Here is a 13,858-nt window from a genome sequence, read left to right as displayed (position 1 = left end):
GCAGTAGCCATAGTTATTAATTATCCAAGGGAAAAGACATAGATTCCCCTTTAAACTAGTACCGAAAAGTCAGTTACACGCTTAAACTATTATGTCGACCTATTACACACTTCTGCTATTTAAAAGTAAATTTATTTACCCCTAAAGCTGACATGACAAAATAATAATAATTAAAAAAAATCACGCGCGTAAGATAACTATTAAAGTATAAAAAAAATAATTAAAAATCAAATATTTCTTACACCCCACCCCCACATCTCTTCTTCTTCACACCGCATCCTTCTCATCTTCTTCACACCCCACCCTCTTTATCTTCTTCACACCCCATTAAGCTTAAAATAAACCAATAACAAGAAGCAACCAAGAAACAAATTACTTCAAATAGGAGTAAAATTTTGGGAGGTTTCAATTGTTGGAGCTTCGACGGATAGTTTTTAGTGAATTGAGTGATCGATTGAAAATGGGAAGAAAATTGTTTGCTATTATCTCTCGATCTTTTAAGAAACCTCCAAGAAGAACATGGAAAAAGAACAAAGAATGTATGCCCAGATCTGAAAAATATTTGCAACTACAAGCCGCAACAAATAACAATGGAAGCTCATTTCCATGACCAATCAATGGAAGAAACTGAAGCAACTTCTTGTGGGTACATTTTGAAAGGGAAGAATTCTTCAACTCCACGACTAAACTCCAGATGGCAATTTTCTTGATGGTCATTGCTAAAAGTTTCATCTTTACCATTTTGCTATGAAGAAGACATAATTATTTGAGAACTTTAATAAGATTAGGAATTAATTAGTGTAAAATATAATTAATAAAATAAAACTTAAGTAATAAAGAAAAGAAAGTAAAAAAGATATAAAAAAAATACAATTTCTGACATGGCGCTGATGTGGCAGCGAGTGTAATACACCACATACTCTGAGAGTAGGTTGCACATATCAGGGTGGTATTAAATTCACTTTTAAGTAGTAAAAGGTGTGTAATAGATCATTATGATAGTTGAAGTGTGTAACTGACTTTTCGGTACAAGTTTAAGGGGGAATCCATGCCTTTTCCCATTATCTAAAGACTAATATTAGATGCAATGCAATACAACCAAGCTCTTTTTATAGATTGTTATTAATTTATTTTATATATTATTAAGAAGTTATAAAACTTCAGTTTGATGTAGATCTTCATCAGAAAGGATATTTATCTACAATTTTTTTACAAATTATCCACTAATTAGGTTAAAATGATTTATGTCGGATTTATGTAAAGTTCCTAATCAAACGAATAATAAGTTGTTTGAAATCTTCTTGTGAATTTGATAAACTCTTGAGAGGAGATTATATTAAAAGCCTAGAATTTTATTAATAAAAGAAGCCACATAAGGGTAGTTTTGAAATATCAAATAAAATTTATCACTTAAATTAGTTTAGTTACAAAAATGTCAAAATAAGGGAGATGAGTGTAATGTATCAAACCACAAGGGAGATTAGTGTTATAAAGGCAAATCTGGGGGAGGTTTATGAAATTATCTCTATTTTAAAATTATATAAAGATTTTATAAATTATAACCTGTTATAATTTTAAAATATTATTAAATTATCATCAAAGAAAGAAGTAATTTACTCCATAATAGGAGTAGTATTAGTAATTCTATATGAAAGGGAGTTTCGAACATAACTAGTTTCGCAATTTACTACTGAAAATTGATTTATTTATGTCAAAGAAAACAAATAGAAGTAATAGAGAATCACCAAGTTAATAGCTGGACATAGCCAGAAAGGTCATTTTGACATGCTGTTATATTGATTTTTTTTAATTTCATGTGGATGAGGATTCAAATTTTTGAAATGATATTTTATGGAAAAATTGACTTCTAAAATTTAATCACACCTTAAATAAAAGAGAGAACAATGAATATATGCTGTATTAATTCTTTATTTAATTTGAAAAGCATTATTTTTTTGGAAAATGCATTGGTTTAAGGAAAATATAAAATGAACTTGTTTGAGTGGCTCTGAGTCCTTTTGGCAAACTCTACTTGAAGCCTCACTTGTCTGTTTTTTCATCTATTCATATTGTTCAAAACGTACATATAAAATTTGTAAACATTCTATTGTTTTTCAGATCTCACTTATGGATTATACGAAATATATTTCATATTGATAACAAAATACAAAATCAAATCACATTCAACTCTAACTGTACATTGAAATTATAATTTGGGATATCGCGTTGCGCCACCAAGCACCAGTGCCGCTCATACATCAGGCCCAGAATCAAAACTTTCGTCACATTGCTGATTGAGGCAACTGTGATCATACTCCAGTTTTTCAGTCCATGGCCCATATGGGACTATATTTTCAGACCATGAGAATATAAATTTTTTAATAATAATTGAACCATACAACTTTAGTAAAAAGATTAATTTCCACAAGCATATATGCTACTACTACACCTTTTCCAAAACATTTGTCAAAATAATGCATGTGGAAAAATGCCAACATGACGTGACTATTAATTAATTCCTAATTCAACTATATTATCCCAAAACCTAACTTTTTTATTTTATTTCTTTTAAATTCCAAACTACAACTAAGTTGTGGAAATCGCTATGATCAACTTTCGAGCTATAGGGTGCCTTGACGTTATAAAGCAAAAGAGTAAACTGCTTCGAAGGTTATTTATAAGATGCAAAATTTTTACTCCCTTCATTTCATTTTACTTAGTTATACTAATTTAACACAATTCTTAATTCATTTATTAGAGACATGTTTTAGTAAATTAACTTTATTAATGATATTTTGAAACTCTAAATTGGATTATAATTTATAATTCAAAATACATTGAGTAGTTCACACATCACAATTCGTAGAACCATTACTACTATGAATTGATAAATCACTAGGCTACAAGACTTAGAGCGTGTTTAGATTGACTTTTAATTTATGACTTACCTCATTTGTTCTATTTTATATGAGTTAGTTTGATCTGACATGGAAATTGAAGTAAAAATAACCTTTTAAATTTATGGTCTAAAATAAATTATAGATATTTGTATGACTATAAATCATTTCATTAAGGATAAAATGAGTATTTTAAAATTAAATTATTATTTAATATAGAAATGTATTATTCTTTTTTAAATTGACTAAAAAGAAAAATAAAACATGTAAACTAGAACAAAATGAAATATAAGCCAAAAAGTCATAAAGTAAAAGTTCTAATTTATAGTTTCTTAAGCTAAGATATCTGTATTTTCTAAAAGTTTCTCAAGGGTTCTAATAATCATTTGAGAACAGTGTTTTGTAGATATGGAGTCATAGTAATTATTGCATAGTATTGAAAAAAAAAGAGAAGTAAATACATTAGAATACTAACTTTTAATTTCTTAAAACTAGCCATTGTAATAGTACAATAAACTGCTAGATCTCTATATACATAGTACATCTCTCCCACAGATTTGACTGATTCACATTAAAACTTCCACTTAAAGCTAATTAAAACCAAGAAATTTATAAAATTAGTACTAATATTAGGCAAACAGAATGGACTATTTGGGTCCCCACAAGATAAGGTGCATAATTTTCTCAGCCTTTTCAGCATCCCTAATCCTGCGCTTCTGATCATCCATGAATGCTTTCTTCCCTGAATCTCCGGTGCCGGAAAACCATCTCGGCCACCTTTGGCTGCCGGATTCCGATGAGGAACTCGCCGGAGAAGACTTGATTCCCGCCACCATCATTTTTTTCCTTGTAGTTGAATTAATAGTCTAATTTAGTTTCTCTAATAAACTCTTTTAAGTGGAGAAAAATAACTACTATTCTAAAAAAAGTGGAAGATTAGAGATTTGAAAATTGATTTGCTTTTGCTTTGTGAGTTGTTACGCTTGATTTTGTTGCTAAAACATAATGAAAATGCACATGGTTTTGCTGGCTTTAAATAGAATCATGGAGGGATTTAACACGTGTGAGCTTTTACTTCGTTTTTGTTTAAACCCTTTATTATATTATAGAGAAACCATTGGCTTTGGTCCCCAGATTTATTTAACCATTTTTCTCCAAGAATACCTGCCTAATCATGACTTTATGTAATATTTCATCTTTTTCATTTTTTAGCAATATTTTAATTTCAACTTTTACGTGATATATTTAAGATTATAAGATTAAAATATATTTTGATATATTTGACATAACTTTAATTTAAAATCACAAAATTGAAGAGTCATCTTTATTTTCTTAAATTTCGCGTTAAGTTAAACAAAAACATTTTTTTTAAAACGGAGAAAGTAATATATTAACGGGATAGTCTAGAACATTATTAATTATATATTGTCGCCTATGGCATTTTGTAAATTGGAATTGTTATGTAGGGTTAATTTCAAGAATACAATTAATTAAAAGGAGATTCAGTTTGCCTAAAAATACTTTGGCCAAAAGCATGAGCGATTCCTTAAGCTTGTTGTCTTTAGTTTGTTTTTTGCACCTTTTAGTTCTAGACTTTTGTTTCTGATTTTTTTATATTAAAATGGCTCACAATGCCACAGTTATTTTAAAAAAAAAAAAAAGATTCCTTAAGCTTGTTCAATACTTTTATATTTTCATGTTTTTAATTAATTTTAGCATTAGCATTCATCTCTTCTACCTCAAATTGTTTATTATGATTTCTAAAAATAGTTATTTCAAGTTATTTCTCATTTTAGAAATTTATGATAAAATTAATTAGTTTTTTCTCATTTTATTCTTAGTACTCTCTTTATCTCAGTTTATGTGATATAGTATAACTAAACATCAAATTTCAAAAACAAGTGAATATTTTTATATATTTCAAAATTACCCTTAAAAAATACATTTTTGTGAACCTTTCATAATTTCTAGGTGATTTGTTGATCCTAGTCATAGTAAGGCAAATCTAGTCCATGAATTTACGTCTTATATCATATTTTTGTATTAGGAACTTATAAACTGAAAATCTGAGTTCATCGAATCAATATTGAATGAAGGAGGACATGTATTGGGAAGAAAATAAGTGTCCGGATCCAAAAGGATCATTTTTTTTTTCAAAATACATATATGGTCACTCAAAAAAAAAAATTAAAATCAAAAGGACTAATTCGCTGGTAAAATAACGAAATATTTTTTTTTTTTTTTTTTTTTTTTTAATAAACAGCTTGGTGACTCTGTGTCCCAACACACATTTTGATTGATAAATATGTGGACCAACTAATAGCATGACTATTCTCACTTGTCAGATACACCATACCAAACTATACTTTGCTTAGTTATTCATGTTTAATTGGAACTATTTTCTGCCATGTATATATCTTTCAATTCTTCACCACCACATCCTTCATGAATTGTCGTTCTCCACTAGCCCCACCTCATTGAAACATAATATATATAGTTAAGTAAGTAATAAGAAGAAATGTGTGGTCACAAAATTCAACTATCAGATTATATAGACAGAAATCTTGAGTTTAATTATAATGTTCATTATGTAAACGATTTTTTTTAGGGAAAATTACGCAGTTAAGCAAACTTATACTACTTAATTACTTATCATAGCTATAATTTGCTATAATTATCATTCGCGACTAACATTATACATTAATTACGTGGGCTGACTTCGAGTTTGTATAATTAGCCACGTTTGTATATGTATAATTCGCTAGAATATACAAATACATATGTTTAATATACGATTATCTAACCGATATACATATACAATTCACCTCTCTCCCACTCTCTTCCCTCTCTCGGTCGCCTCTCTCCTCCCTCTCCCAATCTCGCTTGCCATATATACAAATGCATATGTATAATATACAATTATCTAACCGATTTACATATACAATTCACCCCTCTCCCACTCTCTACCCTCTCTGGCTCGCCTCTCTCCTCCCTCTCCCAATCTCGCTCACCTCTCTCCTCCCTCTCCCAATCTTGCTCGCCTCTCCTCCCTCTCCCAATCTCGCTTGCCATATATACAAACACATATGCATAATATACAATTATCTAACCGATATACATATACAATTCACCTATATCCCACTCTTTGCCCTCTCTCTCCAGTCTCGCTCGCCTCTTTCCTCCTTATAACATGTAGCTATGAATTGTAATTATCAAACTATAGCTATGAAGAGTAATTAAGCTATTTTTTAGTGGCTATATATATATATTTGATTCAAGAAGTTAAAAAGAAAGAATATTCAAGGTCGTATATATCTTAATGAGCGTGTTATTTTATTTTTACTTTTACTGCAAAGTCATTTATTTATTTTTAAGAAACTAATTTTTCTCTATTTTCATTCGAAAAATTATTTTCCTCATTTAAAAAAAAAAATCATGTTTTTCTTTAAAAAAGTTATTTTGAACAATTAAATAGAAATTGAGAAAACATTTTTCTCCTCCGTGCCAAACACACATCCTAGATAGAAATCATCTTTCAGCTTTTATAGCCATTTTTGAAGTTCTCCAAGTACTGAAATTCTCGCTGCGAATGCAGCGATGTATCAGGACAAAAAAAAAAATTAAAATGAGAAACTAACTGGCTGGGCAGCGAGAAAAAAGTTTTTTTTTTACGCCGTTAACCACTATTAAAATTACAATATATCTCGCCCTCTAACAAACGAATTGTCCCTTTTGGTTAAAATAAAAATTGAGTGACCATTTATACATTCTGAAGAAAAAAAAAATACTCCATCCATTTAAAAAAGAATGACATCCTTTCCTTTTTAGTAAGTTTAAAAAAGAATGACATATTTATTTTTTGGTAGCATTTTGACTTCAGCTTTTCACGTGGCATGCTTAAAGCCACAAGATTAAAAGGCAATTTAGTACATTTGAATAACTTTAATTTAGGATCACAAGATTCAAAAGTTTTCTTTATTTTCTAAAATTTCATGCCAAATCAAATCAGGTCACTCTTTTTAAAACGAAGAAAGTAACTCTTTTTGCTCTGGACTCAAGAAAATAATGGGATGGCCGGATAGGCAACAAGACAAAAGAGAAATGGATTTAGGAGAAAATGGGTTGGGTGCGGTATGGTAGAGGTCACCTTTTTTCTAGATTGTCTTTTTCTTGTTTACATGTCGATTTGTTTTTCTTTCGATATCTGATACATGTATTGGAGTTCAATTATTTTGAATCCATAACTCCATTCAGGAAAAAACTGTTTAGGGGGTTCAGGAACTAACTAAACTACACCACTTACAGAAATCAATTAGGAAGATAGTTAGCCAGGATCTTAAGAGCTGGCTATATTAGTTAAAAGATCAAGGAGAATAAATAAGAGGTGATCAGTGTAGTATATATACTTCACAAATATCTACCTGTAACATGAAATTTTCCATAATAATCAATGAAGTAATTTTCCTCTCCTATTTTATAGTTTATGTACCATTACTCTGATATGTTAAATACCGTATCATATCATACTCACTCCTAGTTGTAATAGGTATAGATCATCCCACCTCAAACAACTATAATTGTATTGTTTTTGGAAGATGAATAAAATTCTTTTGTTAATTTTTTTTAAAAAAATAAAAAATATTCATCATTTATATTAAATAGTAATACTTTCTCTGTCTCTAATTAATTGTCCAATTTTTCTTTTTTACTTATCTATTTTAACAAATCAAAAAAGGATAAAAATTTTTATCTATTATACCCTCAATTAATTGCTTTGAAAAAGGTAGAGCTTCTTGAAAATCTTAAATTTTTAATTCATCTACTTTATAATTAATATGGGTAAAATAATTAGAAGCAGAAGGAATATCAAATAATTCTAAAACTAAATATTATCATTACCAAATACTCCTTCTGTCTCTAATTATTTGTCCACTTTTGAATTGACACACCTATTAAGAAAACAATAATTGATATAGTGAGTTTATCATTTTACCCTTATTAATTATGAAGTGAATGAATTAAAAACTTAAGATCTTCAACAAGTTCTATATTTTTCTTCAACAAGTTCTATATTTTTCAAAGTAATAAATTGAGAATATAATAGATATATTTTATTTTTTTCTTAATTTATCAAAATGGACAAGTAATTAGTAATAACTAAAAAAGAAAAAGAGAACAAGTAATTAGGTTCAGTTCTTAATTGAATCATTCAGGTTAGAACTTCCTAAACTTACTAAGGGCTACTTCCTAAAGTCCAATAAAAAACCAGCTGCTAGGGTCCAAGTACCAACATCTTGTCTGCATTTGAAAAGTAACGTATGAATCAGTAACTAAATATTCCCCTTTTCTTCACAGACAAAATAACTCAAAAAACAAATGAATTTAAATAATTAAAAAGACGTACAATAAAACCACTAGCTGCCTGCAATACAAAGAGCACACAGTTAGCGAAAAAGAGCCACTTGTTTATAACTCTTTAGGTACACTATAAATTCAGCCTTAACCAACTCCCAAACATCATTTTCAAAATCATCAAAATAGCAGTGGAGGCTTTAAAAGATCAAGTTGGATTGTGTAGATGGGATTACCCATTGAGGTGTTTGGCACAACACACAAAGAATAACATGAGATCTTACTCTCAAGCTAAGAAACTTTCTTCTTCACTTATTGCAAAGAGTGAAAAGGCAGAGCAAGCTGAAGAGTCTTTGAGGAAAGTTATGTACTTGAGCTGTTGGGGTCCAAATTAACTAATCTTTATTATAGAGAAACTTCCATGTCATTTTTGCAGACATGAAGATTTCCTAGAGAAGAGAAAGAACAAAGCGATTAAAAAAATTTATGTATGACTATGATTGTAAATATATACTAATTAATAGAATTTAAGTACTGTTGATATTTTGATGAAATGATGATATGACAGATCGATTAGTATTTGTATGATCATTTTGACATACTTGCAAATAATTCTTCAACTTGATTATTTTGTATTTGGTGGTCTTGATTTCAAACCAACAAAGAAGAAGAAGAAGATCTGAAAAGATGCAAGTGTCAAGTGTGTGTAAAATTGAGTGAACAAATTGTAATAATGACTTAATTTGATTATAATAATAACACTACTTAAAGAAGTAAAATTTCAAAATGAAAAGGATGAACACATCTTAAAAGATCTAAAGTATAAATTGTGTGAACACAAGTTGCACGCATCGATCGGTATTCTGAAAAACAATCATATAAACAAGCATTTTGCCCGTCTGACTATAAATTTTCGAAGTAGTATTAAGAAATTTATTAGATTTTAAAATGTAACACAACCGATATAAGTCACTAACTCGGATTTGGCTCCCCCTCCAATAGTCCATCTGTCTAGTTTCTCCAATAGGGTGTTAATTTTATTGAGGGGGAAAGGACAAATATATTTTCGAACTGTAAATGGTATGTAGAAATCCTTCGTCATATTTTTGGGACATTGGTGCCTCTGCCGTCCAAAAATTAAAGCATATATACCTTTTATACTAATGGACATACACGTGTCATAATTTTATCCGCCGATTAAATATCGAATCGACGGATAAGATTGCACCACATGTCCCTATTTAGTCTTCTGTTAGAGTGAAGGGCATATATGCTCTAGTTTTAAGACGACAGGGCATCAATATCCCAATAATATGACGGAAGATATCTGCATATCATTTACGATAGTTCAGAATATACTTGCCTTTTTTGATCCCATGCTTTCCGTCGGTCAACAACCAACTAAATCTATACTTCTTCACTACTCGTACAGGCTTGACGGAGTGAAGCTGTATTGAGGGAATCGTGAGATTTTTTTTTATTTCTTTATAGGAGAGGACAAATCTCTTTTTTTTTATGCGAATTTGACACGACATAGGAGAAGCCGCCCTTTATCAAAAATTCTATTATTTTTAATAGTTTTCCCTTTTATTTACTACATGTGTCCCTCAAATTAATAGATGATTTGATTCAGATTATTTGCTAAAACCAATCATTTAACCATAGTCAAACATTATCTTCCTTTTTATTATTTGCTTTATATGGAGTATAATAAGTTACTGTATTAGAAACAACGACAGTACTTGCCAGTGGTAAGATTTTTTTGCAGTTAACGTAACTCCAAACATTTCGGTGGTTTCATTTTCAAGAACTTTTCCCATGGTTTGGACGCAACTGGATTTTATTTAATCTAAGCCAAACCATGTGCCAATTTTCATCTGCTTATTATTATTATTAGCATTAGACACATCAGCACATGTCACTCTACGTGTCTCCAATCTAGCAGCTATTCCAAACAACAAAGCTACATATTCGGTGTGCTCTTTTACCCACCTACCCCATAATTGTGATCATGAAAATACCAATTACACCCTCCTCAATACTGATCATTAAGAGATTAACCCAAGGGCAGAAATGTACTTTCCATCCCAGAAACCATGCTCCAAAACCACAGGAAACACAACCAAAAGCCTCTAGCTTTTTTTTCCTTCCAACAAAGGCACTATATATATATAGCCATACAGAGAGAGAGAGATAATTCAAAAACCAACAAGTTATTCAAGTATTTCAGCAAAAAATTAAACATTTCTCACAAATATAAAATATCCAAGAGTTTTGAAGAATCAAAGATTAGAAAATGAGTTCAACGAGCAGAGCATGGGTCACAGCAGTGAGTTTGGGAGTAGTAGAGGCACTAAAAGATCAAGGAGTTTGTAGGTGGAATTACACAATCAGAGCCATAAATCAGCACGCTAAGAACAATCTACGCTCATATTCACACGCCAAGAAGCTTTCATCTCAATCTTCTTCTTCTTCTTCTTTGGTTTCTGCTAACAAATTAGAATTGAAAAAGGTGAAGAAGTCTGAGGAATCTCTGAGAAAAGTCATGTATTTGAGCTGTTGGGGACCTAATTGATCGAATCCTCACAGCAGTTAGATTTAATTAGTTTCATCTTTCTGTACATGTAAAGTCTTTGACAATATTGTAAAGTAAAGGATTTTGAGAGCTTGGGCTAAATTGCCCCCATCAACTCTTGCGGAAAACAAATTTCTGCAATCCAATTTCGAAACATCATCAAATTTACTAGCAATCAAATGACAGCACCATAACATAAACAGTTTTTAGCGTGATAAATATTTTCTTAAGAGTCAGTATTAATTAAATTGTTATTGATTCAATTTAACTATAGGTTTTAAAGATATTTTTAAAAAAAATTAATTGCCACTAAACGTATATTTAGATTAATTAATTGTCTAGTTGCCAATTTATATTACTATATATTAGAAGAGTCTAGGATTACTATCATTGTTCCAATTAAATCATTACAAATGTCCAATACTTACTATATAAAATATATAAGTGGGCCCCACCTCCTTTCACTTAAATAATATTTTCAACCTTATCATGGTAAAATTTGAATTTATTATCCTTTTCATTTAATTTTATATGATATTATTGTTTCTATAAAATCATTATATATGTTTTAATAATTTAAATTTCAAAAACATTATAATTTAACTTTAAAGATTTTATTTTATCAAAATCTTGTACATTGAAATATATAGTTATGAACCCGACTTAATAAATATATCTTCGAATTTCGTTTTACTTGATCCATATTGACTCGACATAACTCATAAGAAATTTATTTATCATATATTAATTTTATTAAATATGCATTGAAAGTTAAATTTGACTATTAGTATTTAATATAGTTACTTAATCATAAAGTCAATATTAAGAAAAATAAATAAATTTCTCTTAATTTGGTAAAATAAAAATAAAATTTGGTATAAGATCATTTTTGTAAATGACCCAATTATATTAAATTTAAGGTCTACTACAAAAGTAGACGTAAAAAAAAAGTCTCTCTATCTCTTTTTTTCCTCTAACGTGTGTGAATAAGTTTATTATTATGCCCTAACTTGCCAGATTTTATTTTTTAGGAGTTAAATTATACAAATTTTTAAAATATACTTTCATCATATTACTATATATTAGAAGAGTCTAGGATTTACTACCATTGTTCCAATTAAATCATTACAAATGTCCAATACTTACTATATAAAATATATAAGTGGGCCCCACCTCCTTCCACTTAAATAATATTTTTGAACCTTATCATGGTAAAAGTTGAATTTATTATCCTTTTCATTTAATTTTATATGATATTATTTTTTTCTATAAAATCATTATATATGTTTTAATAATTTAAATTTCAAAAACATTATAATTTAACTTTAAAGATTTTATTTTATCAAAATCTTGTACATTGAAATATATAGTTATGAATTTAAAATATTTTTAAAATCATATAAAAATTTCAATAACTTCTCAAATTCCATAATATAACACTTAAATACTACATATTCTATATTAATTACTATACTATAAATGACTTAAATACTCCATATTATCTATTACAATAATTAACAATTATTTGACACTTTAAATTCTATCAATGCCATATAAATTAGGATAAAAAACCTAACATATAATATTTAAATATAATATAAGTAATTACTATATATATATTACTATTATATATTTTTATATATTAGAAGAGTCTAAGATTTTTATATATTATTATTACTATATATTAGAAGAGTCTAGGATTACTACCATTGTACCAATAAAATCATTACAAATGTCCAATACTTACTATATAAAATATATAAGTGGGCCCCACCTCCTTCCACTTAAATAATATTTTTTCAACCTTATCATGGTAAAAGTTGAATTTATTATCCTTTTCATTTAATTTTATATGATATTATTTTTTCTATAAAATCATTATATATGTTTTAATAATTTAAATTTCAAAAACATTATAATTTAACTATAAAGATTTTATTTTATCAAAATCTTGTACATTGAAATATATAGTTATGAATTTAAAATATTTTTAAAATCATATAAAAATTTCAATAACTTCTCAAATTCCATAATATAACACTTAAATACTACATATTCTATATTAATTACTATACTATAAATGACTTAAATACTCCATATTATCTATTACAATAATTAACAATTATTTGACACTTTAAATTCTATCAATGCCATATAAATTAGGATAAAAAACCTAACATATAATATTTAAATATATTTAAAAATAATATAAGTAATACTATACATTACAATAATTAACAACTTAATTATTTAAAACTTATATAAAAATTTAACTGACTCTCTAAATTCTATTGGTACCACATAAAATAGATTATTTAATAAACATATATTGTTTGAAAATTGACGAAAAAGAAACAATAAATTACAATAATTAATAAAAAAAAATAGTCCACTCCAAAAAATCTATCAATTAACAACATATATTGTTTGAAATTGACGAAAAAGAAACTATAAATTACAATAATTAACAAAACAAATCTATCAATTAATGCCACATAAATTGGGACATGGCAAATAACATATAGTATTAAAAAATTAGGTTCAAAATGTACTAAAAAATACAATAATTAACAACTTAATATATTAAAGAGACATAAAAAAGGGTTAATATTTGAAATTCTGCATCTGCCACATAAATTAGAACAAATAGAGTAATAAATATTACTTTCAAAATTATGTTAAAAAAAAGTACTACAAATCACAATAGCTAACAATTTAAAATATTTTTAAAATCATATAAAAAAAGTGTTATAAATCATATAAATAGTACAATATTTAAACTACTTTAAAACCATTATAAATTGTAATAAATAATACAACAATTTAAATTACTTAAAATTTAACGACTTACAAATATTTTTTAAAATGTATTAAAATTTTGGTTAATTGTCAAAACTTTACATGTGCCACATAAATTGGGACATGGACAGTCACACATATTTTTAAAAAAAATTACATTAAAAGTATTCTATCAATTAACAACATATATTGTTTGAAATTGACGAAAAAGAAACTATAAATTACAATAATTAAC

At 27.9% G+C, this 13,858-nt stretch overlaps 2 protein-coding genes across 2 annotated transcripts; both read left to right on the top strand.

The window, feature by feature from the left end:
• Window positions 1-6,962: 6,962 nt before the first annotated feature.
• LOC125817692 (uncharacterized) lies at window positions 6,963-8,691 on the top strand. The gene is made up of 2 exons (XM_049497244.1): window positions 6,963-7,028; window positions 8,378-8,691. The coding sequence occupies exons 1-2, from the start codon at window positions 6,963-6,965 to the stop codon at window positions 8,642-8,644; spliced, it is 333 nt and encodes a 110-aa protein (XP_049353201.1). The 3' UTR covers window positions 8,645-8,691.
• Window positions 8,692-10,504: 1,813 nt separating this feature from the next.
• LOC125817398 (uncharacterized) lies at window positions 10,505-10,824 on the top strand. Its single transcript, XM_049496933.1, has one exon. The coding sequence runs from the start codon at window positions 10,546-10,548 to the stop codon at window positions 10,822-10,824; it is 279 nt and encodes a 92-aa protein (XP_049352890.1). The 5' UTR covers window positions 10,505-10,545.
• Window positions 10,825-13,858: the final 3,034 nt, after the last annotated feature.

Source organism: Solanum verrucosum, unplaced genomic scaffold, assembly GCF_900185275.1.
Source record: "Solanum verrucosum unplaced genomic scaffold, falcon-dt-bn FXZP01000280.1, whole genome shotgun sequence".
Classification (NCBI taxonomy): Eukaryota; Viridiplantae; Streptophyta; class Magnoliopsida; order Solanales; family Solanaceae; genus Solanum; species Solanum verrucosum.
This window is presented reverse-complemented; position numbering and strand designations above follow the sequence as displayed.

Bases quoted from the DNA above. Each gene is read 5' to 3' on its own strand.
- LOC125817692 (XM_049497244.1), top strand. From the start codon at position 6,963: ATGGGATGGCCGGATAGGCAACAAGACAAAAGAGAAATGGATTTAGGA. The intron at 7,029-8,377 runs GTATGGTAGAGG...ATAACTCTTTAG, and splicing joins GAGAAAATGGGTTGGGTGCG to GTACACTATAAATTCAGCCT.
- LOC125817398 (XM_049496933.1), top strand. From the start codon at position 10,546: ATGAGTTCAACGAGCAGAGCATGGGTCACAGCAGTGAGTTTGGGAGTA.